Source organism: Toxorhynchites rutilus, chromosome 2 (genome assembly GCF_029784135.1).
Source record: "Toxorhynchites rutilus septentrionalis strain SRP chromosome 2, ASM2978413v1, whole genome shotgun sequence".
In the NCBI taxonomy this organism is placed as follows: domain Eukaryota; kingdom Metazoa; phylum Arthropoda; class Insecta; order Diptera; family Culicidae; genus Toxorhynchites; species Toxorhynchites rutilus.
In genome coordinates this window covers 26573229-26600440 of record NC_073745.1, presented here as the reverse complement: position 1 = coordinate 26600440, position 27212 = coordinate 26573229, and the positions used below count along the sequence as shown (strand labels likewise).

At 39.1% G+C, this 27212-nt stretch overlaps 2 protein-coding genes across 7 annotated transcripts in view; one reads left to right on the top strand and one right to left on the bottom strand.

The window, feature by feature from the left end:
- LOC129765615 (tyrosine-protein kinase-like otk) overlaps positions 1 to 11493 on the top strand; it is a 191195-nt gene extending 179702 nt beyond the window's left edge. The window contains exons 15-16 of the mRNA XM_055766027.1: positions 1757 to 2093; positions 2156 to 11493. Coding sequence (XP_055622002.1) covers positions 1757 to 2093; positions 2156 to 2272 — 454 coding nt within the window. The 3' untranslated portion in view covers positions 2273 to 11493. The remainder of the gene's footprint in view (positions 1 to 1756; positions 2094 to 2155) is intronic.
- Positions 11494 to 19428: 7935 nt separating this feature from the next.
- The window catches only part of LOC129764479 (lysophosphatidylserine lipase ABHD12), a 28242-nt gene continuing 20458 nt past the window's right edge, over positions 19429 to 27212 (bottom strand). For all 6 annotated transcript variants that reach the window (XM_055763593.1, XM_055763590.1, XM_055763589.1 and 3 more), the window contains 3 exons: positions 20269 to 20814; positions 20050 to 20211; positions 19429 to 19976 (listed from right to left, as the gene is read on the bottom strand). In XM_055763593.1, coding sequence (XP_055619568.1) covers positions 19812 to 19976; positions 20050 to 20211; positions 20269 to 20814 — 873 coding nt within the window. In that variant the 3' untranslated portion in view covers positions 19429 to 19811. The remainder of the gene's footprint in view (positions 19977 to 20049; positions 20212 to 20268; positions 20815 to 27212) is intronic.

Here is a 27212-nt window from a genome sequence, read left to right as displayed (position 1 = left end):
TTCAATATGGAATGTATATGAAAGAAACAAAACAATGTTGAAAGTACTCACGGTTGCATGATTATTTGAGCCAAAATTCTCATGAATTATTAAACTGGTTGTTTTTTAACAGAAGACATTTATATCCTGGCTTATTTCGATGATTCATGTGGTAAAAAGGTCTAGAGAGCAGTCGTATGCTTAGTTCTCGAAAGCAGTAAAATTTTCACTGAAATTTTGATTAATTGGCGATTATTATCTCACAACATACACACCGACACTGAGAGCCTTCGAAACATCAATTTCATAACGGTAAAATAATGAAACTTCGTTTGTTTCTATGAACGTGGGGGAGTGAAAATTGCACTTGGAAATATCACCTTTATCTGTCTTTTTCGACGTGATTTCACAAATATTCACTCCACGCTATCACATTAGCCTTATATTCAGCGGGAGCTCTACAAAAATGTACGTCTTTAATTGATAATTTACTTCCTGAAAATAGCATTTTTACATGGATGCGGTGGGCAATCAAATATAAACACAACGACTGACGTCACTATTTGCGAAATAGTTATGGCAGCGCATGCTATGTCGCTCGAAACTCGACCATCTTCATTACGAGACGAGAGTTGATTTTCTGGTTTCGTTTTCAAAAATGTTGGACGCTGGTTAAAAAAACTGATGAAATCTTCAACGAAAACACAAAAATTCGAAAAACGAACAACACAACAATGCTCTTTTCGTATTTTTTGTGATATATCTTGTGGGCGTTCCCGGCCGTTCATTCCAATGTGACACTAGCGACATTCTGCAACATTTTCACGAAATCGCTCTTACTGGTGCACGGCTGACGAGGAAGCTGATATATAACTGAACGTTTTATATGGCCCTCCATTAGGGGGGGGAGCGAAAATGGTCATGTCAAATTTCAAAAACCGACCATGTACATTTTGTTTATTGGACCAAAAAATTACCTATGCAAAATTTCAGCTCAATCCGACATGATTCAAAGGTGCCTCAAAGCGCTCAAAGTTTTGATTTTTTGATCCACGAAAATCTTTCCGAATATCCCAAAAGGTCGATTTCCGGCCAAAAAATTTTTTTCGAGATGACACCAGATCTCGACGTTTCATACAGTTTTAAGTCATTTGGAATCGAAATAAAAAAAACGATTTTCCAAATTTCCTCTACTCCTTGGATGATTTTCGCGGATAAAAAATTCAAAACTTTAAGCGTTTTGAGGCACCCCTAAATCATGTCCGATTGAGCTGAAATTTTGCATAGGTCATTTCATTGGACCAATAAACAAAATGTACATGATCGGTTTTCGAAATACGACGATGAAATTTTTTCCATACATCCATTGCCACCCTAATGTACCTACTATATCGAATATGATTTGAACAAATTTGGACGAAAAAAACGCATAAATCTATCTCATTTAGCTTGATATGTGTGATTGAACACTTTGCCCCCACTTTACCTCCAAGCAAAAATAATGTTCAATTTTTCAATTTTTTTTCTAATGATGAAAAGTGTACTATTTTGAATTTAAAGACGTTTGCTATCTTGACCAACAATGAGTTGAATTATAATATTCTTCGAGAAACGGGAATTGAAGCGATATGTAGACGCTGAAAATGGGCATATTCCTTAGGGTGACCACTATGCCCCCACTTCCCCTATCTATAATTTACTTCACTGTTTGAGGCCCCTATTTCGTTCAGTTCCCTTAATGTTCATCATTGTTTCTTTCATTAATTTTCTTCGTCAGGGACCTCGCCACCCGTAACTGTATCATCAGCAGTGACTTCTCGGCCAAAATCACACTGCCAGCGCTCAGTCGAGACAAATACAGCAAGGAGTACTTCAAGTACAAGAACCAGCTGATGCCGGTTCGATGGATGGCTCCCGAGTGCCTCCAGGATGATGATTTCTCGATCAAAAGTGATATCTACTCGTTTGCGGTGCTGGTGTGGGAACTGTTCACGCAAGCCACCTCGCTGCCCTTCAAGGATCTAACCGACGAGGAGTACCTAGCACAAGCTCAAGCCGGCAAGCTGGAATGGAAGGTGGCGGAAGAGACACCCACGGAGCTGCACAAGATACTGGTTAGTTTAGGGCTTTAGGAAAAAAAAAGTTTTTTACGCCTTTCTAACATGTTTCTTTACAGATCTCCTGTTGGTCGCTGAGTCCGAAAGAAAGACCATCGTTCAGTCAACTGGTTGTCGCTATCGGAAACTGTCTCCAGAGTGAGTACCCCAAGGAACCAACTGAACCCGCCGCTTAGAACGTGTATCGTAAATACTGCGCCAAGGTGCACGATGTACGATCATACAACTAAAACAACGACGTTTTCCGAGAGAAAACCTTCCCGGATTTAAACTGCTATTGATTATTGTATTATAGTATTTATTACGACAAAAAAAACTTAAGATAGCTCTTGTACACATACATTTTATATTCCCCGCTGAAAGTATGACGTAAAACAGGTGGTACGATTAGGGCAAACGAAGTAGATTAGTAAGGTGAATGTGAGTGTGAATGCCGCGGCGGCGTTAAGGATTGCTAAGAGTTGATAATAAGAAGTTACGAGCCATTTTCCCCCGAGATGAATGTGATGAACCTTCACGAACAACTCATCATTATGCACATACACACACACATGCAAACGCTGTGTTCAACAATGCATTTGATAAAGACTTAATATTTGATAGTGCATAGGAGACAACAAATTATACAGATAAATTATCACTCTTGTACTGTATTATTATTATTACACCGTAAGTGTAGCATTCAAACCTGTCTGTTGCTAAACTATTTATACATCATATTATATGTAGGATGTAGTTTATACAATGCGGATGCGCGGAGCAATATGGAGATATGGATGGTATCAAACCGGGAAACAGTTAGACTAGCTTTTTATCACCACTATCATTACTACTGTATAGTAACAGCAGCATATGAAAGCACCCATGTATATGAAACGTAATGGGCACTTATCATCCAATCAATCAGGACTATTAAACTGCCAATTTATACAGATGTAAAATAACCAAAATTGAGAAGAAATTTAGTTTAATATGCTCCCAAGGATTGTACTCGTATTTAGATTTCAGTTTCTCATGTCAGCAGAGTTAGATATTCATAGTTTGCACTATATACAGCCTTCAGCAGTTGGATAGCGGCTCAATTCTAGGATTGGGCGCTCTTGGATCCATTTCCAGAAGATCGATCTTTTCCATTCTGATTTTCGATTTTTTGGATCGATCTTTTTTTTATCGAGAAAATCGAGAAAATCGATCTTTTGCTTTCGGTTTTCTCGATCCTTTTGCAGATTTGGTTTTCAGTATAAATCGATTCTATCTCACCAAAGCCCACCAAAACTTTTTTTTCAAACATTATGTCAACATTTGGATCACTTTTTCTAGGATTTACTTCCGTACAAATGTTGAAAGAGACAGAACTAGCGGCAGCTACTAAGGGGATGAACCAGGGCTGCCACATATACAGAATATTCTGTATTTTACAGATTTTTCGCCGAATTCCAGATACAGAATCTGTATATACAGAATTACAGATTTTCAGCAAAAATACAGAATTAACAGATTGTTTTTGAAATTAAATTTTGAACATTGAATTTATTACAGTGCATACAAAAAGTTGAACGCAACGCAACGAGATGGCTTCCGTTGTTATTAGGCGAAATCTTGAGCGATTTGAAGAGTTTAAACTATTTTTTTCGTTCCTAGTTGTGTATGATTATATTCAATCTGCCAATCGTATATTAACTCATTTGAATGATCCTATGACTAAACCGATTATACTGTTCCTAAACTTTCTTCTACCGCTCATCAATAACGTCAATCGCACCTTTCAATCAGAAAGTTCTCAATTTTGCGAACTTTATAATGAGACAAGAATGTTATTGTTGATCATGTTGGGTAACATATGTTTGGAGAGCTACGTGCAACGATTCCTTCATACTGACCTTGATGTGAAAGATTTTGAAGACTTTCCGAAGAAGCCTGAGGATGTTTGCGTTGGTATCGATGCAGGAGAAGCTGAAAAAGGATTGGATGCATCTAGGAAGTAGATCTTCACCTCGATTTTTCGTGACTTCTATATTGAACTGGTGAAACAGCTGCAGCCTTGATAAACTCTCAAAATTTCGTCAAGCTACCAAACCTTAATGATTTAATGCGACAATTTCTTCAATTCGTTGAAACAAGTAATAGACAAGGCTTGAATTACGAATTCAGGCTACTCAAGTCGAATATTATGGGGCAAAAATTGAGTGACTCGGACATAACTTGATCCCAGCTGTTGGATTTCAAAAAGGGTGATGGGAAATTTTTGTAACCATTGCTAAGGTCGTTTGTAAGACAGACATTTATTTTCATTTTTTCCGTTAACTTTCCGATACAGATTTTTTGGCTAAAAATACAGATGTACAGATTTTTTCAGAAAATTTTACAGAATTAAATGTGGCAACCCTGGGATGAACTGTAACCGGCTGCGCATAGGATCACTGAACCTGATTTTGACATCAATTACAGGCGAAAGGTTGTTCTCTAGATCTGGCGCCAAAATCAAAAATCGGCTTCGACTAAATGACAGACGTATGACACGATTATCTTTTATGGGATCTTTGTCAGCTGAGTTCTGAGCAGATACCAGTTGTTGAATTTCTAACAATGCTTTTTCAATTAATGTATTAAAAAAAACGATTGATTATTTTTTTGGAATTTAAATTTTTTGTGACCTGTGTGCAAAGGAACAAAACAAAATGCTTTTGATGTTTGAATGTAAATATGAAATTTGAAATATGAAATTCCCCGTTTAAAAAAAAGACGACACTCCTATAGAAGAAGCAGATAAATTGGAAAAAAAGATTTCGGTTTTTCAAAGATCGATTCTTTGGTACCGTGGATCGAACCCTACGCCGCACTGTGAGGTCGTTCTGAAAAAAGACGGTCAAAAATCTTTTCTCGATTTACCTTACATTTTAGAGGTTGGGTGTCTTCAGAAAAGTTGTTCAGAATGTTGATTTGGATAATTTGACGGTTTTGTTTAAACTCTTGCTAAGTTACAGTAAAAATTAAAAAAAAATAACTTTTTACACTTACAAGATAGTGAAGTTATGTCTTCAGCAACATTGTAAAGCTGTAAATTTCATGAAACTTTAGATAGAAACTAGTATCTTCAGCAGAGTTATGTATTTTCATGTTATCTAAAACTTTGTGGAACATGCTGAGTTGATATAATATAATTTAGGTATAACTTAAGTTGAAAAACTAGTTTTGAGATATTCTCCCTAGAAAAACTGTTATATCTCTGAAGGACTGATAGATAGATATTATGTATCTTCAGCAAAGTTTCATGAAATTTATAGCTCTACAATGTTGCTGAAGACTTAACTTAAGTATCTTGTAAGTATAAAAAGTTTTTTTTTTTTTTTAATTTTTACTGTAACTTAGCAAGAGTTTAAACGAAACCGTCAAATTATCCAAATTAACATTCTGAACTACTTTTCTGAAGACACCCAACCTCTAAAATGTAAGGTAAGACGAGAAAAGATTTTTGACTGTCTTTTTTCAGAACGGCCCCACTGTGCGCCGTTTGGAAAATCGATTCGTCAAGATCGATCTTTTTCTAAAGATCGCCCAATCCTAGTCGGAACAGTGCGATATCAGTACAATTTGAATCATTTTCCAGGACAGGTGCAGTAGTGTGGTAAATGGATGTATGGAGAAAATTTCATCATCAAATTTCAAATGTACATTTTGTTTATTGGCCCAAAAAAATGACCAGAGTTCAGCTCAATCGGACATGACTTAGGAGTGCCTCAAAGCACTCAAAGTTTTGATTCTCGAAAATCTTCCAAGGGGGGAGTAAAGGAAATTTGGAAAATCGATTTTTTTTTTTTCGATGCCAAATGACTCAAAAATGCATAAAACGTCGAGATTTGGTGTCATCTCGAAAAAAAATTTTGGCCGAAAATCGACCTGGAGAAGTACAGCACAGGCCACTGGGGCATTTTGCTGATTAAGTAAAGTATGTAAACTGGTATGGGCGATTCTGCCAGAAATAAATCCGTATTGATCGGACGAAATGTGGATTTTCATGGCGTGTTGAATTTATATGATTTCGGATATTTCAATTTCCGCAGAGTGGTTGATTATCCCACGGTAGATATTGACAACACGACGGTTACCATTTTTGTATACCGGACATTTCCCAGAACATTTCCTTTGCTCAATCGAACGGGTAAAAATGAAGGCTCGGCCATTAACCTTGCACTGCCATGGAAAACGACAGCGGATATGCACATCATCCGGACCAGAAGAATAATCGATCGTGTTCAATTTTACTGCATCCCGCGAGACTTCTGAAACAGCTAGTTCAACTTCATTATCGGACTTTAGACCTTTTCAGAATACTGATACAAAGTACATCGCGAAGAGATTGAACGCTTCTACCTAACTTCGGGACTTTCTCCCATCAAATATCATGTCAAACGGAACTAACGGGTTGTCTTCGACGTTGTTCATAAAGCCCCTAAAACATTTTGTATCCCAGCGAAAACCAATTTGCACCCTTAACGGGGAATGTGGATAAAATGGATATAGGTTTAGATTTCGATAATTTAACTAAAAACTAACTCAAACTATTTTTTTTTATTTTCCATGAAATTTAATTTATTCGTCCTGACATTTTCGACAAATTAATATTAATTAAAGCGTTATGTGTTTCTTACTATGTTTTTGTACGTATAAGACAATTCCAATTACGACTCTATGTGAATAGATCCTGCTTATTTCATACACGTACCTACTATTTCAATAATGATTTGAGCAAATTTGCACCAGAAATAACGCATAAATCTATTCCATTTAGCGTACGTGACATAGTAATTGTACGAGCCACAATCATTTTTGACGTAGGACTACGTCTTACATTAAGGGTGGCAAATCAGATAACAGGTCACGTTTTCATGAAATAAAGTTAACATTAATAACTATTTTGGTTGCGAACGGATTTTAACGATTCAAGCAGATATTGCCGAAAACTACCCGCGTTCGCTCGAAGCTGCGGCCGGAAGAGGACGAAATTAACGAAGCTCCTCTTGAGGATTTTTGTAGCATGATTAAAACAGCCGAACATAGCGTAACGGGGAACATTCTAGGACATGTGGAACGAAGACGACGGTACGAGTGGTTCGATGATGAGTCTTCAGGGAAACTGTAGCGCCGCCAGGAAGAGGAGGAGTGTGACGAACTCGAACAGCTGCACCGCTCTCGTGCGACGCGAAAGTTCTACCGGAGACTCGATACATCCCTGAAAGACTTCGTCACACGAGCAGAATAAGGATGGGAGTATCCTGACGAACGAACGTAAAGTGGCCGAAATGTGGAGGCAACCTTCCGATGAACGCATGCATGGCAGAGGATCAAGAAAACGATGGAAGCGATTGCGTTGGTGCAGTAAATAATGAAGATGTACCACCTTCAACGATAGGTAAAGTTAAGAATGCCATCAAACAACAATTATTAATATCGTTATTTGACCTATCTTCAAGAAAAGCGAAAAACCAGACTGTGAAAACTTCCATGCAATCACCGTCCTGAATTCCGCCTCCAAAGTGCTTCCCAAATCTCTTCCGTCGTCTACCGCCACTTATGAACAGATTCGTTGGAGGCCGACCAGATAGGCTTCATTGAAGATCGGTCTACTACCGATCAAATTTTCATCTTGCGGCAAATCCTCCAGAAATGTCGTGAATACAGAGTCCCAACGCACCATCTATTCATTGACTTTGAGGTTTCCCCGGAAAGCAGGCAAACCTGATTGAGGCTAAGATGGATAGAATACGAATATCGGGATTGGATTATCTGATTTACTCAAGTCCTACAGGGGGATTCGCCAAGGTGATAATCTCTCGTGCCTTCTGTTCAAAATTACGATAGAGGGTGTTATGAGACGAACGGTGTTCAACTTGCGTGACACAATTTTCAAATAGATCCAGTCAATCTATTCGCTTCGCTGATGACGTAGATATTATCGGCAGAACATTTGAGACGGTAGCTCAATGTTCTAAAACCAAATACAGTAATCATTCGGTTCAGAGATGAACTAGCCTTCGGCTGAAAATCTCTTTAATAAAGAAAGAGAAAAAAGTAATCATTCGAAGAAAGGAAGACCAGTTATCGACATTCACTTTTTAACTGGACCGGCATGTAAAACGTCAAATAAAATCGAGGGGAACTTCAATGAATTGTTTGATTCGTGTTGATCGTGAAATTTGATAAACAAAAAGTTTCCACTGGAAGTTTTGCATTGAGTGGGACAACAGGTATGATATATAATTTGGGGAAATTATTTTTCTTTAAGTTAATCAATGTTTTTGTCATGCGAAAATAATGTAAATTTTTATAACATCTCAAATTACATTCGAATGCCTCTCACAGCAAATCTTCCAATTGAGAATGGCGTCAATTGTTTACGAAATTCTGCTTCATGGTGGTTCGCCCAGTTGAAAAGCAGTCCAGTTAACCCCTTCCCGTATTATTTTATACGTCACACATCAAGTGATTTCACAACTCTGCTGAGCGTTCTAGCGCCCTTTGTTATGCAAGTACACCACGAGTGAGACTCTATGCTGTACGGGAAAGGGTTCAGTTATCGAATGATTACTGTACATGGTGGCTTTCGGATCCGAACACGACAGGACCCGAATAGCTAGTAGTGTAGTGATCGCCGTTGATGACTTCGGACTAGTGGACCAATTTGTATAACTTGGCTCAGTGGTAACGTCTGACAATGATACCAGCCGCGAGATCCGGAGACCTATTATCAATGAGAGTCGTACCGACTATGGTCTCTACAAACAATTGAGGTAAACCAGGTTCGTGTGAAATGATCCATACACAAAACGCCCATGAAACCGGTTGTCCTCTACGGGTACGAATACCCGAACAATACTCGAAGAAGACCACTCGAGCACTCGGAGCCCTCGAACGACGTGTGTTAAGAACACTCTTCGGCGGTGTGCAATATGGATGCGAAAAATGAACCCTCATGGTTCACGTAACTCACCGGTGAACCCAATGTCCAAAAAGTGATCAAATTTGGAAGGATGTGCTGGGCAGCACACATTGCAAAAAAGCAGGAAAACTATCCTGCAAAAATGATGTTTATCGGGAATCCGGCAGGTACTAGAAGACGAGCTGCACAGCGAGCAAGATGGTTAGACCAGGTGGAACAAGACATGGTGAGCGCCGGGTTTTCAATTCGGCATTAGGTAGCAATCCGTTTTCCATAATCACAGCATAAAGAAAGTGCTCTTTTATTTTCTTCATTCAGAAAATTGTACCAACTTAGTGGCAGGAGAAATATCTACAGACCGTACTTCCTCCTCCATTTTCGAATGTTTTGGTTTCGTATTTTGGCTTGAAAACAGAGTCTGTAGGAGGCCAAACTAATCATTGCAGGTCGGATACGAACAAGTTCACTTTTTTTTCGTCTGACCATAGAATGTAACTCCATGAAAATTTAAAACGAATGTTTTCGTTCGTCCTAGGAATGCAGCAATATCACGCTGAGAATTATCTTGATGTCTAATAAACAGCCGTCGTCGTTCCGTAAAGCTATAGAAATTTGCTCCGGTTTGTGATTTATCATCATCAGGTAATATTAGTCGCCGATATTTCAAGATCTGTTAGATGCGCTACTAAGCTCTTTCTTCAAATGAAAAAGAAAAGGGCGAGTAAAAATCGGGAAGTACGGCGGATGGGATAGGACTTGCCATTTCAGTGTCGCAAAGTAGGTTTGAACGCGTAGCGCAACGTGGGGCTTCGTATTTTTTATTTTCTTTGGCTCGCTGTAATGAATCTATTTTTCATCTTATGTCATGAGTCAGTGACAAAAAAAAACCACAACCAACGTTCCGTGGTTTCAAATTATAATTCTCAACGCATGCAATCGCTGAGGAATGGTTTGGCCTGTAACTCCTAATACGATAGTCAGCTCTTCTTGCATTTTACATGGATCCAATGCATCCAATTTAACGTCTTCTCATGACATTACCTCACGCGCACGGTCGTCAACATCGAAAGCTCGTCTTTGAAGCAACGCAACCATCACGGCATTCCACTTAGAGCAGCATCTCCGCGAATTTTTTGTAATGTCGACCTACTGTTGAAATCTTCTATTGACAAACAGCGGGACGTACACCTACACCTTATACATTTTGACACCTTGTCAAATGCTCGGCAGTGCAATGCTTTCTTGTTAACTTTTCGTGGTTCTTCAAACCGATAAAATTGGTTATATAAATTCACACTTCTTTTTGTTCTTCCATTATCTTGAAGAAATGGCTTTTATTGATAATTAATAGTTTACAAAAAGTTGGGTAAAGTAATACTTGAGGACACAGAGAATGTTAAATTTTTCGTCGTCTAATCTAGATCGGATCTCATTAACGCGTACTGTACTGTTGCGCGTACAGTACGAAGAACATCGAATACTATTGTCATGTATTTGTCTCTGATTCCTCTGTACGAGGGTTTTCATCAATCCGTTTATAGACGTTGAGTTTGGGTTGGACGTTGATACCTTTGATTGTTGCAATCGTCGTTCAAGTTTTTCCTTGATGCTCAACTGTTCTGCAGGATCGCATCGTCCATTGATATTTTTTCTCCTGTTGCTTTCCTACCGAAGCAATATCATCATCGTCAAATTTGGCCAAATCAGGATCAATGTCAAATGTCTGCTTGATCAATGCAGTCCGTGAGGTTTGATAGAAGACATCAAAGTCAGCATTCATTGTGTCACGACCACGAGCAAAATGATTATTCATATACGGAAACAAATCTGCTTATACGAACCTTCTTTCTGCAATCCTTCTAATCAGGGCTTCAAGCAGCTGCTTCAAAATTTCTAATGGTTGCTCTGATAGCTGTTCTAGCATAAATTGATATCCGACTGCATAAAGAGTGATTGTAAAATTACCGGTAATTCGGTAATGGAAAATGACACGGTATCACCGGTAAAACCGGTAACGGTAAAAACAATTAACAATCCCTTCGAAGCTATTCACGTTTTTTGAGAGCATGGCTTTATCCTGTTGGTGGCTGCGAATGATACCGCGGTTGATGAGAATCATAGATATCACATGAACAAAGAGATTCACTTGAAGGTAACATTTTAGAAGGGTTTGTTTGTGTTTGTGTTTTACTCAACTGCATATGTCTACGCAGCTTCATTCTGTTTCCCAATGATGGAGATTTCAACAGTTCGCCCTTCTGATGAAATCTTACCAGGTATTGCCATACTAGTAACAGTTATTCGCCGCTCTTCAATCCCAAACCGATCTGCCCCTTTCGAAATTCCCAATCTGAATTGTTTCCCTCAAATCTGTCTTCCGAATAATTAGCTTTTGATTAGGTTAATTATTCAATTTCTCCTTTTGTCATCAGGAAATACTTGAAAATGAAAAACTATGCAATACTTGAAAATGAAAAACTTATTTCTCCACTTATAATCAGTCTCAAAGCATATGAATATTATATATTCCCATAAAATCGCAAAATCGGTTCCATTCTCGCCTTACGCTTTCTGTGGTACTTTTGTGTCCATCGTCTATTACACCTAATTATCACCACACTATATTTACTCTAGATATCGAAATAAATCGCTTTCAAAAAGTAAATCACTTCCATTACCAAAATATTTAATAAAGAAAAAAAGTATATATAAAACAAAAAGCGTACGGCGCATTTCATCATTTCAGCATCTAGCATTCAGCTCATCACACTATTCACAACCACAATTTGCACAACTTTTATGAAAAGTCAGACTCAGAGCGGAGGGAGGAAAAAAAATCATCAAATCGATCTATCCCATAGGATATATATTCTAAACGAAAGCAAAAGCTAGTATCGCAAAAGATAACAACAATTGTAAAAATATATCACCAGTGAACCAGAGAAGTTGCATTTTTTATATCTATAATACCTACACAACAAACATTAGCTTGTAAGGAATCTCAATCTAGCAAATAGAGAGAAAGAACGATGTAAGGAGGCTTCGGAGCATAGCCAGCCACACACAAACACACACACACACACACACACACACACACACACACAAGTGATAACAAATAGATGATGATACACAGCAGCTTTTACCCCTCTCATGGTATTATGGTATCTTCGAATAATAAAATGAGCGTCTGGCAAACCGAATGTTGCTCCACTTCTGTAAATAGTTGACATATCAGTTAAATATGCTAAATAGGTGATAACCTGAATTGTTTAAAATTCGGACCGGTTTCTTCCAATGAGAAACGCTTCTCGAAAACACATTCAAGAGAAAAATAAGCGCAGAAAATAGTTATCGTCTAGTCATGGAGGCAAAGTGAAACGAAGGGGTAAAAGCCCGGACAAATTATGTTTTAGCAGAATGCAGAAGGTTTTTCTTGATTTTTAATTCTGACACGATTGAGATATATAGCTTGGACGCGAGTCCGCCCGCGAAGAGCAGTGTTATTTTGAGGCGATTTTTATCTCTTTATACCCTATAAGTTCAAACATTTCTCTCAACAGTATGCTACACTAGAATAGTTAAGAATCAATTTGCTGCTAACGATAAACAAATAAGCATCAGCTGAAATAAACGAAAAATGAATGCTTAGACAGACGCGAACTTTACTTATCTATGATCCGTAATCTTCGAATATGAAAAATGAATATCGATTCTCCTCTTTGTAGCTTCGCCTCGACAAGGACTACTTCGCATTCGCCGTCATCATGCCGTAAAATTGACTAGAAATGAATTGACGAGCGTTAAGAGCGAGGATCCACCTTTCCTTGAAGGCCTCCCAACCCATGGTGGAACAGCCAGTGGACAGCGAATGCATTTAAAGCTTTTCGGAAACGTGGAACTATCGATAACTTAAATGTATTTGGCCGTTGAGAATCAGTTCAAAAACTTGATCAAAGAGAAAAAACGTGCTTATTGGCGAAAATTCGTGGGAGGTTTGACACGAGAAACGTCGATGAAAAAATTATGGAAAGTGGCTTGGAACATGAGAAATCGCTCTTCAACGAATGAAAGCAAAAGCCTTTCACATCAATGAATTTTTAATTTTGCACGGAAAGTTTGTCCCGATTCCGTTCCCATGCAAAAAATTGTTCGAGATATACCACAAGATAGGTGCGTTCTTGATTCCGAGTATTCGATGGAAGAATTCTCACTTGCTCTCCTTTCTTGTAACAATTCTGCTCCTGGATCGGATCAAATTAAGTTCAACTTGTTCTAGATGGTTTGAGACAAGAACGAGTTATAGCTATTCAAAAACCCGGAAAACACGCGTCCGACTTCAACTCATACCGCCCAATAGCAATGCTGTCTTGTATTCGGAAATTGTTGGAGAAAATGATCTTGTTTCGCCTTGAACGATGGGCTGAAAAAATGGCTTACTCTCAGATACACAATATGGGTTCCGCATGGGTAAAGGGACGAATGATCTCTTGTGTTGCCTTCATCAGAAATTCAAATGGCTTACGCCGGAAAAATACAAATGGCTTCAGTATTCTTGGACATATAGGGGCCTTTGCTTCTATTTCAATAGAGATTTCGTCAGATAAATTACACTCTCGGAGTCTGCCGCCTCTATTGAATAATATGTTGTATAACTTTCTTCGTGAGAAACATTCGACAATAAGTCGGATTTCCTACATGGGCCTCCCCCAGGGCTCATGTTTAAGCCACCTTTTGTACAACTTCTATGTAAGCGACATCGACAATTGCCGTACACAAAATTGCAGCCTAAGACAACTTGTAGATGATGGAGTGGTGTCTGTCGTAGGATCAAAAGAATCCGATCTGCAAGAACCCTTACCAGATACTTTGTACAATTTTTCAACCTAGGCCTCTGCACAATGGTCCAGGAGGTGAATTTAAGTGGAAATTTGCATTTAGAGCTCGACAGTTATTCTTTAGACGAAAACTGTCTTCGACAAAGTTTTTACATATAATAGAGCGCTCATTTTTATATTATCAAAAATAGGGTGACCAAAATTGTCGATGAAATGAAAAATTTAATTTTCTTATCTGTATAGATAGAGGTATACATATTTCGACAATGTTGTAGCCCCAGTTATTTGAGACATCTTTGTAGAACAAAGTTTTTTTATATCTTGAAATAACCGATATAGCGCCTTTTTTCTAAGTTGCGTTAACAAAACCTAACAAAACTGTTTTTTGCTCTAACTTTTATATTTCAAATTCTTCATGCAAACTGTCTTCAAAAGACTTTTAGAACTTACTAATACAAACATTTTGCGATGCAGAACTTGTCAATGTCTCAACTCCAATCAAAGGTATTGATATTTCTTTCCAAAAAAGACACTCTCTTCATTTGTTTGTCATTCTTTTTGAAGCAAACATAAACCAAGTTTATTGGTGGAATTTGAAAGAACATATTTTACTCTATACAATGTATGATTTTCAAAACTATGTTATTTTTGGTGTTTGAGTAAATTAAAATTTAAATCATGAGTTTTTGGGTGAAAAACTATCGATAACTTTGAGCAAGACTAAGATATGGACAAGTTTTGCATCGCAAAATGTTGATAAGCTCTAAAAGTCGTATGAAGACAGTTTTGATGTAGAATTTTAAATATAAAAGTTAAAGCGAAAAATCCCGTTTTTTCAAAAGCTTCAACTCTACGGATATAGTCAGTCAGATAGTCAGCTGACTATCCTCAGTTGACTATGACTATACCGAGCCCTGCCATGAACACCATAAGTCTCGAGGTTTTGGCACGCGAACTCCCACTAAAAGATCGCTTCCATTTATTACCTCTTCAGTTCCTCATCCGGTGTAAGGTTATAAACCCATTGGCGATCAGTGAGGCCGGAAAAGTACTCGCCGTACTTCCTTGAGAGAATACGAGAAATTCTGAGTGCTTTATCAAGACGCTGTTATGTCATAACCTTTATCTGGGTCCCTTCACATTGCTCAATTCTGGGTAATGAGAGAGCTGCATTAGCAAACATAGATGCGATTGAAGGCGACATTTATCAGCGTCAAATCGCCTTTGATGAATTTAAAAGTGATTCAAAAGCCTGGAATTGAGTCGGTACTTTATTCGCACCTTCTCTCGGCTCATGTCCATTCACTGTTCGTTAGATACCCTAATCTTTCGTATTAATCTTGCCGACAGCAATATCTGTGTTTGTGACCAAGGTTACCACGACATCGAACACGTTGTTTGGTCATGCGAGGGGTATGTTGTTGCCAGATCGAATTTAGAAAACTCTCTTCGGGCCAGAGGAAGGCAGCCCAATGTACCGGTGAGATATGTGTTGGCTCGACATATATTTGGGACATGTAATCAAGGTCTAACATGTCTATAAGTCTGCCTAAATAAGTATTTTATCTTCGGGTGTGATTGTCCTTATATCCTTACATTCTTCTTTTCCTTTTCTTTCGCGAGAATTCGGGTCCCTCCTTACTAACAATAAAATAAGGTGAAATGTAAAAACATAATATATATAAGAACAAGTTTAAGAATTGAGTGTGATGAGTGTGAGCGTGAGTGTTAACAACGGTACAATATCCTTATATCCCCTCCTTTTCCTAAAGAATTATGTCACCCTTCTAAGCTCGAGTCGACGTGACTAATGAAGCAAAAACATGGCCGCCTTGGATGAGGCTGCTTTAAACTGATAAATTGTTTGTCAGAGTGTTTTGACTACCAAAGCAAGACGAAAAATACCATGCCACTTTATGTAATGAAGGTTTTCACGTTTACCAGGGTGCATTTGTTTACGTTGCGCTGCGTGAATACTATTCTTATATAAAATGCTGAAACTTCGAGGAGAACAAAAGATATAAATGAGTCTGAACGGACTGTCAAATACAGGGTCTTTCAGATTAAACGCTCACGCAACTAAACTTCTACAAAATGAACCGATTTTATTTTTGAAAACGAATTGAATCGAATATTTGAAAATGGCTCCACGATTAATCGATTATCGAATGAACGAAAAATTTGGACATCTCCATTTGTGACTTCATCAAAATTGGAGAAGTGCTGGTCAACCAAGCCATTCTGCATCGATAGAAAAAGGTAGTAATCGGACGGAGCAATGTCTGGAGAATACGGCGGGTGGGATATAACTTAATCGTGTCTTTGCTCGTATTGTGGCCGTTTTGACGTGGGACTACGTTTAACCGGAATATATGGGGGGTAAAATGAAAACATAAACACTGAACATGCAGGAAAAAATGCAAGATTTCGAGTGCTTATAACTTGAACATTTTCTACTGGATCGGAAAGATGTTTGCATCAATTGATAGAGAATATTTCTACGCATCTATCGCAATTAATAAAATGTCATTTTTCATTAGATAAATAATTGAATAACTGTAAAATATTAAACGTTATCTAAACGCCCTAACTGCCTCATTTTGATTGGCCCGATTTACGGTTTCCCCAACACAGACTTCAAAACCAAGCAGCGTTGGGGAAATTGGAATTGAAAATACATGAAAGTAGGGGGACTTTTGTTCTTCAGACTTCAAAACCAAGCAGCATTGGCGAAACCGACATTGCAAATACATGAAAGTAGGGGCAGCTTTTGTTCCCACCGAAATGCGTTTCTCTAACACAGACTTCAAATCCAAGGAGCGTGGGGAAGTTGGCATTGCAAATACATGCAATTCGGGGGCATTTTTGTTCCGACTGAAATGTGTTTCCCTACCACAGACTTCAAATCCATGGAGCGAGGGAAAATTGGCATTGCTAATACATGCAAGTCCAGGGCAATTTGTTCTGACTAAAATATGTTTCCCCAACACAGGCTTCAGAACCAAGGTGTCTAGGAAAATTGGGATTGCAAATTCATGCAGGTCGGGAGTATTTTTGTTCCGACTGAAATCTGATTACCTTTTAAGACTTCTAAACCAAGGTGTCTGGGGAAATCGGCATTGCAAATACATGCAAACTGCGAGTACTTTTATACTCGTTTGCCTTTGTGCAGACTCGAATGCGTTTCCCTAACACGGTCTCCTAAACTTAGGTACCTGGTAAGATCGTGCAGACACTAGAGACATGGCATTTGTTCAAACTTTTTACTCACAACGCAAATATATTGAATTCAATTGAATTCGGAAATTGTTTCATTCAATCAAAAATTCAATCAATACATACAAATGATTACTAAGCTAAGGTAGTCCCACGTCAACCTTGCGGTTATATCATAGATATAACCCACCCATTTTTTCCTTCATATTTTTAAGCTCGTGATTTTCTAAATAAGACTATTTTTTAATTTTCAGGCATATGGAAAAAGTTTGATCAAAAATGTGTAATATCTGAAATTGAGAGTTTTAGATACAATTATGCCAAGTAAAAAATAAAACAAAATTGAAATGTATTTTTAGGGAAAACCGACGGAAAGAGCTTATTTAATTTAGTTTCGCGTTATAAACATTCATTTAATACTCACTTTCCTCAAGGTGTTTAGACATGGTTTTGCAGAATTAGCCTTGATGTCATTTGAATAATTTCGATTTGATAATTGCGCTCACAGTTTTTGTAGCGAGACGGTTCAAACTTTTGTTATGTTCGCATTGTATTGCCAAAAATACGATTTCTATCACCACTATATTTAACACATTTGACAGTAGCAAAAATAGTTCAATTCAGTTCGAATTGTCTGATTGTGTTTGTTAATTGTTGCGTAAAATGATCAAATATTTAAAAAAAATGGGTGGGTTATATCTGTGATATAATCGCAAGGTTGACGTGGGACTATCTTAGCTTAATAATCTATTGTTCGTATTGATTAAATTTTTGATTAAGTTAAACAATTTCCGCATTTAATTGAATTCAATATATTTGCGTTGTGAGTAAAAAGTTTGAACAAATGCCATGTCTCTAGTGTCTGCACGATTTTACCCAGGTACCTAAGTTTAGAAGACCGGGTTAGGGAAACGCACTCTGCACAAAGGCAAGTAAGTACAAATGTACTCGCAGTTTGCATGTATTTGCAATGCCGATTTCCCCAGACAACTTGGTTTAGAAGTCTTTATAGGTAAACAGATTTCAGTCGGAAAAAAAATACTCCCGATCTGCATGAATTTGCAATCCCAATTTCCCTAGACACCTTGGTTCTGAAGCCTGTGTTGAGGAAACATATTTTAGTCGGAACAAAAATGCCCCCGACTTGCATGTATTTGCAATGCCAACTTCCCCACGCTCCTTGGATTTGAAGTCTGTGTTAGGGAAACACATTTCGGTGGGAACAAAAGCTCCCCCTACTTTCACGTATTTGTAATGTCGATTTCTCCAACGCTGCTGGGTTTTGAAGTCTGTGTTAGGGAACATATTTCGGAGAGAACAAAAATCGCCCTACTTTCATGTATTTGCAATTCCGATTTCCCCAAGGCTCTGAACATGAACATTACGGGGAAACCGTAAAGCGGGCCAATCAAAACGAAATAGTTAGGACGTTTAGATAACGCTTAACATTTTACAGTTATTCAATTATTTATCTAATAAAAAATAACATTTCATTAATTGCGATAGATGCGTAGAAATATTCCCTATCAATTGATGCAAACATCTTTCCGATCTATTAAGAAATGTTCGAGTTATAAGCATTCGAAATCTTGCATTTTTTCCTGCATGTTCAGTGTTTTGTTTTGGGGGGTTTTCGTTTTACCCCCCATATATTCCGGTTAGACGTAGTCCCACGTCAATAAATTTATCTTGTTACAAAATCTGTATAATATCTGCATGGATATCGAATAATCTGTAATCTGTACATACAGATTCTTGGTAAAAAAAATGCTGAAAATCTGTTTCATTACAAAAAAATCTATATATGTGGCAACACTGATCACAAAAAGCGAACTAAGAAGAATATTGAGAAACCTGAATTTTTACGTACCTATTAGGCATCCGAGAAACTCTAACATTTTCTACACTGATTAACGAAGAACAAATTACGCCAAATGAAGTCCCATCAATGAAACTAGAAAACTGAAACTGAAACTTTTCTCGATCCATGTTCAATTCCCAAAAAAACCAAATTGAAGTCATTCGTTGATTCTCGCAGATCCTGTGGATAGGAATATCCCTGTCACAATATTCCTGCACATTTGCGCTATTTGAGACAGAAGTGTTCTTGTTCGGTGTTCTGGTGTTTGGGATTTGAGTCGAACAGTATCATTTTGAGTAATGAGACACAGCGTATTGACGAACATCAGCCACAGGCATCATATTCATCGTACTCCGTCAGTCACCATTTGAACAATGAATCAATAACAATGAACGTTACACGTAAGTTGTCAGTGATATTGATGAAACAGTACAACTCTGTCAAGGATATGTCATCGTCAAGCTACCACTCACTGTTGGATGGTTTCATTTGAAAAAAATAATATTTATTATCACTACTATGTGCTTTTCTCACGCATGTACGCATCCAGTTCAAAAATCTCTAGCTACAAGGATTCTAGCCTACAGGGTTCTGAGTCAAAGATTTGTTAACACGCTTACAAATTCACATCCCAATTCTAGCTCCGGTAGAACTTCTTCGTTCAATCGGTATCACCCTTATTTAAAGAGAAAAAACTCCTCTATCTATCTATCGTATTGTTTGTTTGTTATTTTATCTCTAAATATCGCCTCGCTGCAGCGACTTTCTAGTCTTGTAATTGCTCTTACTCTCACATTATTGTAAACTGTTACTATGAATTTAAAACATCACAAGAATCGTCCACTCACAAAATTCCTCCTCCCTTTCTAGTACTCTTCGCTGCGATAGGTGCGGAAAAAATTAACCACAATTTCCGGCAAATTGGGCGCACGGCAGATATACCGGTGGCCATAGTGGCTGGTTTTTTCGAAACGGTGGAACTCAACGGGTCCCCACGATTTCCCCCTAGTGTCCAACGCGGTGCGATAGAGCTGTTGTGGGTTTGAACCAATCAATTTCATGCTTGATAAAATAATCTACAAAAAAACAGCAATAACTACGTACCTTGTAACCTAGCTTAAACGGAACCACGTGGTCATCCTCCGCGTGCAGAATCAACACTGGCTGTCGGAACTCAGCAATGTGCTGGTCGGACTCGAAGCGCAGCTGATTAGAATACATGGGTTTCGAGATCATAAAATCAAACCAAGGTAAGTGACGGTACAACTGAAATTTCAAGAGAAATATAAGCTACACGATGCAATACATCCAATGAAAACAAACCTTCGAAAACGGATGGGCACAAATTTCCTCGCGAATATTATTGAAGGGACTCTCCAGCACGACCGCCTTTGGCCCCGGCAGACTCATATCGGTCAGCAGTGAGAGCAAGTGCGTCGCTACGCCAGTTCCCAGCGAATGACCCCACAGATAGATCGGATTTTTACTAATACTAGTAATATACTGATAAACGGCAAGCGCGTCATACACAACGCCTCGCTCCGTGGGGGAAATTGGCGCCGAATCACCATACCCGCGATAGTCCAGTGTTATCACGTGGTAGTTTAGGTTGCGCAGCAACTGATACAGCTCCACCCGGTGGGATGCTCCCCGAGAGGCGGTGTTTCCGTGCAGATACAGCACGATGTCATTGGTGGTCGCTCTGAGCGTTTCCTCGAACAGTTCCTTCTGGGTGGCTTCATCCGCCAGATCTAGGTTACCGCGGTGGAGGATTTTCTCGATGGCACGATACTTTGAGCTGTCCTTGTTCGAGAATTCCTCGATCTGAGTTCGGATTTCCTCGGACACCGTGGTGTTTGGCATGGTTTGCTGTGAGTGTAAAAAATGTGCATTACTAAAATATGTTAGATGAATTTACGGATGATATTGGATTTAATCCAAGATTTATTAAGTTGAAGTTGAAACCTCGTTTTCTCTCGATTCACGGTGTAGTTTCGAACATGCATGTTTTCTCCACTTAAAGTACACAAGTTCAACTAGTTATTCGAGCCTCTGATAATCTGACAGTGGATTGACCAATACACATCCAATACTCGATGTTACACGATTAATAATTTCATCAATTTAATGGTACAGGTAGTGGATAGACTTACTGTGCTTTGCTCTACTTAACGCGCAGTACTTTGTGTTCTTACGTTGATCTCCGACATTTTTCGATCCTTCCCTCGATTCTTCCGAGGGAAGAAAGACGGCAGTGCGATTCGAGCTCGTGACCTTTTGCGTGAGAGGTACAGATGTTTATTCATTAACGACCAAGCTGTGATTTTTTTTCTAACGAAATCCATTGGCGTAACTTTGATTATTGGCGTTACAGAAACCCAAATCTTAAAGAACTATTTCGCTAATACATTGGCCAAAACCTGTTGGTGTTGTGCCAACGGAATAATTTTACACCTCAAAAATATATGTAGGAATATAACTTTATTGGTTGTTTGGCTAAATCGGAATCTAACTTCACGGATAAGTGTTCTAAAAAGGAATGAATCCGAATTATCGGAAGAACCTGCAACAGGCTTTTCATGGTGGTGATTAGAAAGAGGATGACGGCAAGAACGGAGCCTTATGGTACCCCAGTTTCCTCGTGGAAACTTCTGAAGCTCGTGATTCCTATTTTGACCACCTAGTGACGACTTGTGACGAAGTTCTTGATAGAGTATAGTAATTTCCCCCTGAGAGAAGTGCCGTTCTCTTGCAAAATGGGCATAGTGGGGGAAAGGTACGCACCGTACGTAAGTGCGCACTTATTGAATTGAACTTCTGAAATAACTTATACCAAAAATAAATGCTTTATCATCAGAAGCGGGAGAAGCATCATTACTAGAGAGTGTAGGGGCACCGTCTAGAAGGCAGGAGGGGCTGTTCTATGTTTTTTTATGGGTGGAGAAGAGTGGGTGTTATGGTCGAACATATGACGTGGAAATTTTTGGGAGGGAGGAGACTGACAATATAAGATATTCGTAAATGTCCAACATTCGAAACAGAATTTGTTTTTATTAACAAACTAGCTGACCCGACGAACTTCGTCCCACCCACAATTGATATATTGATATAAATCATTTCGAGCACTCAAGTTCCCACAATAATTATTTTTAAGTACGCGTAATCTATACTCGCGAATGCATGGTGAAAATAAAAACATTTTTCATTTGAAATTCAATTTGAATTATTTTTATGCAATTGTTTATTTTTATTCCTCATCTTGGATTTCGGTTCTAAGGATTCCGACGCTTTGCTTCGTTGTGTTGTTGTGGGGTTCGAAGAGACAGACGATGGTTCCTCATGAAGCTAGAATCCCAATCTCTTCATACCAGTTTTACAACTTGATTGAATTCGTGCTGGAGGTTGTTGGCTTCCTCAAAATCAAACGCCAGATACTATAGAAAGCTTTGTCCAGTGCCCTGCAGTGGTCCGCCAGATCCTCAGACTACTCACTCGTAAATACCTATCTGAACCGCCCTAGGTGCTCGCTGAAACATCCCAGCAGAAGTAGAAATGTCAATAAAAGAATATTCAAATCATGAATCACTTTCTGATATGAGACTCTTCCTCAGAACTGATTCAAAAATTCGGAGGTCTGCCGCAATCTGACCCTTCGAGACTCCCTCCAGAAGCCTCTGTCGGGCCATTTGAGCATTTCTGGAGTGCATTTCTTCAAATCAGTTTTCTTCTTGTGGGTCCCGTTAAAAATTCAGTTGACAACATTTAAAATTTTTTTTCAGAGCAAAACGCTAGTGCGAACTTTTACCCCACAGCCACTGCGGACCTTTGCCCCACAAGCAATTTTTGAAATTGTGGGAATCAATCTTCCAATCGTGGAAATTTCTCGCTGTCGTATGCGGAATGCGGGTAAAAATGAAAAACGCGTGTTTTATCTTCAAGATATAATAAATTCAGACTATATATATATATATATATATATATATATATATATATATATTTTTTTTTTTTTTTTTTTTATCCCAACAGTTTGTTTTACTCCGAATTCATTCGTGTACATTTTTTATCTTATAATAACTTTTATTGTATATTACACTGGTACCATTTTGAGGCGTAAGAGTATCGCTGTCTATCGATAAACATTTGTTTTATCTATAACACAGTAGCCGTTAGCACTACGATGAACACCTGAACAGCGCGCAGACAGGAGACCTAGACGGCCTTGAGGAGGACTACACCGGTACAATGAACAACGACGACGTACCACCCCCGACGATGGGTGAAGTTAAGGAGGCCATTAATCAGCTCAAGAACCACAAAGCAGCTGGTAAGGATGGCCTCGTAGCGGAGCTCTTCAAGGGAGGTCCGAGAAAACTTGTAGAGTGTATGCACCGGTTGATAGTCAGGATCTGGGACACAGAACAGCTACCGGAGGAGTGGAAGGACGGGGTAATCTGCCCCATCTATAAAAAAGGCGACAAGTTGGATTGTGGGAACTATCGTGCCATCACAATCCTGAATGGTGCCTACAAAATTTTGTCTCAGATCCTCTTCCGCCGCCTATCGCCAATAGTAAGTAGATTTGTGGGAAGTTATCAGGCCGGATTCATGCCCGGTTGCTCGACGACGGACCAGATTTTTACACTGCGGCAGATCCTCCAGAAGTGCCGCGAGTATCAGGTCCCTACACACCACATCTTCGTCGACTTCAAGGCCGCATATGATACAATCGACCGACGACAGCTATGGAGGATCATGGACGAACACGGCTTTCCCCGAAAGCTGACAAGACTGATTCAGGCAACGATGAACGGTGTGCGGTGCAGTGTGCGGATCTCAGGTGAGCTGTCGGAATCATTTGAGACTCACAGGGGACTTCGACAAGGCGATGGAATCTCCTGTCTGCTCTTCAACGTGGCGCTGGAAGGTGTTATGCGGAGAACGGGCTTCAACATGCGGGGCACGATTTTCAACAAGTCTAGTCAGTTTATCTGCTCCGCCGACGACGTGGACATAATCGGAAGAACACATGCGACGGTAGCCGACTTGTATACCCGACTGAAACACGAAGCAGGGCTGATTGGGCTTGGGATCAATGCGTCTAAGTCTAAATACATGCTAGCTGGAGGGACTGATCGCAACAGAGTTCTTCTTGGTAGTAGTGTTGTGATCGACGGCGACGAGCTCGAGGTGGTAGAGGAATTTGTCTACCTTGGCTCGTTGATAACAACTGACAACAACAACAGCCGTGAAATTCGAAGACGCATTGTCAATGGAAGTCGTGCCTACTATGGGCTCCGCAAATCCTTGAGGTCCAACAAACTCCGACCCCGTACGAAGTGTACCATGTACAAATCCCTAATTCGACCGGTTGTTCTCTATGGGCACGAAGCATGGACGATGCTTGAAGAGGACTCACAAGCGCTTGGAGTTTTCGAACGCCGAGTGCTCAGAACAATATACGGTGGTGTACAGGAAAGCGGAGTATGGAGAAGGAGAATGAACCACGAACTGGCGCAACTCTACGGCGAACCCAGCATTCAGAAAGTCGCCAAGGCTGGACGAGTGCGATGGGCAGGGCATGTTGCAAGATTGCCGGACAGCAGCCCTGCAAAGATGGTGTTCGCATCGAATCCGGTAGGAACAAGAAGGAGAGGAGCCCAGCGAGCGAGGTGGTTGGACCAGGTGGAGCAGGACTTGGCAAGAATCGGTGCAGCCGGGAGTTGGAGAACTGCAGCCATGGATCGGGACTATTGGCGAAAAATTGTGAAGAAGATCTAATCTCTCAATGGGATGTAGTATCATTATAAATAAATAAATACAGTAGCCGTTTAGGCGCAAGAGAATTCCTATTCTATCGATGCACAACACATGTCGCCTTTTTTCGGCGTTAGAATATTGCTATTGTTTGAATGTTCACAGTTGGGCTGTTCACAGCGGGACTGTTGATATGAGGCTTCCTTTGTTGCGTTATTAATAGTGCCAATCACCGATGCAGTAGATCGAAAATGTGAGCGGTAAGGGACTAGGATTACCGACACATGATGATTGTTGCGTGGACATAGTAGCTAGAACAACACACTAAGATGGTCAGTTGAGGGGCCCTGAGTTATGAGCTCATGTTAGTAGCGGACACGCAACCAATTAGGCTACGAAGACCCCCTATTCGGACTATATAACTTTATTGAATTGTTCCATACAAGTTGGTTATGAGTATGTATATATGACCATTAGATTCGCCAGAGAAAGTACCTCATCACGTTTTGTATGTGCGTTTGGTACTGCTGCGAGTAATCGGTGGAAGTTCAGCATTTCCATTCCGACAGAACTAATCGAATTTCAAAAAAAAGCTCTTGGGCTTTTTCACAAAAACGAATACGCACTATCATCTACTATAGAATGAAGGTTTCCTTGACAGTGTAGTTTTGAACTTTCCAGTTATTTGAGGTAAGTAAATCGTCATCTCCAAAACTGAAATAAATAGATCAAAACATCGCAACTCTTTTTACCTCATAACTTTTTGTCACTTTCATAAAATGTATCTTGTTTATATGTGTGAGCTGCTGGTGTAATAAAGTATCAAGAGAATACACTGTTGTAGAATTTTTATGCTTTAGGCTTTAGGCCAATGCGCACCTTTGCCCCGCACTACACTAAACTAGAGTTTGAATGCATTCTCAGAATGCATTCAAGGCGTGTTATTTGGCATAGAAATCTCAACTAAGTATTAATAAGAATGACGCAAATAATACTACGTTGGGACGGCGAAGTTCCTCTAGGAACTTTAGTGCCATTCAAGAAGGGCTACCACAGTCTCAATGAGCTAGCTGGCTTCAGCTATCACCTCTTCGTGGGTCGCAAAGTATGAATTGGAGCCCATACCCTGCCAGAGCATTTCCATAAAATCAGCCTCAGAAAAGTTTTCAGTACTGATTATTCGTTGAATCGTGTTAATACCCCGGAACTTTTCAGCCTATGTAGTACTGGTTCGATAACCGTACTCTTCTCTTGTCTATTATTGAAAAGTTCAATACAGGCCTGAAGGTAAGGTAAGTTCGAAAACAATCAAGACAAATATATCTGTTTCCGTAAAATAAGTTCTAGAAATATTTCCAGTACTGTTTATCTACGATGTTTTACATCGTCTTAACAAGGGTCTGATTGGAAATGACTCTATCTCGGTTGTTCCATAACGGATCATATTGTGATAGCATTAAACTCGTAATGTGTATCTGATATCAATAAGAATATAGACAGAATCTCACACCAGGAAAAATACAAGCGATTAAAGAATTCAGCTTTCAGCATACCCTCCAAAAATCCGAAACATTTCCAGTGTCCGCTAGCCACCATGAATTCAGAAGCTGGTTAACACGTCAAGCCCCGATTTTTTCTTGCTGCGCTTTCCATTCAGCGCGCAACAAGAGTGTTTGCACATTATCAGTGTCGGTCCCAGTACCCAAAGATATTTATTGTATAAATAGAAAATAGTTAGCAATTCGACTAGAAAGTAGTCACATTTTGTAAAACATCTGAAAACAAACCGTATATATTTTTATTTCATTATTTCGTAACTGTCAGTCCCAGTCAGTCAGTACTTTTCTACCAAAAAGCTCAACGTCGGCCCCTAGGGACCGACGCTGGGCTTAACGTGTTAATGAAAATTGATAAATTTCAAATGAATTTAATGCTGCTGATGCTCCCTTATACCAACCAGTGCACAATTCTGTATTTCATACTAGCTACCTTATTTCTTCCAAAAAAAACATTTTTTTTTTGTATACTTCCAAAACTATTACTAATCGGAAAATTGGCAACCAAGTACTATTAGTTAAGCTTCAATATATAAATCTTAGCTAATATCGTTCGTCGCCTTAACATTCGCCATATTTGTTGTTTTCCTTAGCAAAATGACTAACAACATTGGTCACAAATGTTATCAATTTACAAAGTGTAAACGATTGAGAATCGCCGGAAAATAATAAAAACTGAACGATACATTGCTACATTGAATCCTGTAAAATTTTCTGAAAAAATCTGTGTACACTGGAGTCGCTTTTTCGCGGGGGATACGTGGCGCATAAACAAAAACCGCGTAGAAGAAAACCGAGTAAATCCCAAAATCTGCGTGAAAAAAAGCGTAAATTAAAAAATCCATATAAAAATCTAACAAACAGTGAATTCTCAGTTTAGAAGAGTGACACAATACAAACTTATTTCGTGAAAAGTCACATCACATTAAAATACCATGTAAATTCCGAAATCCGTGT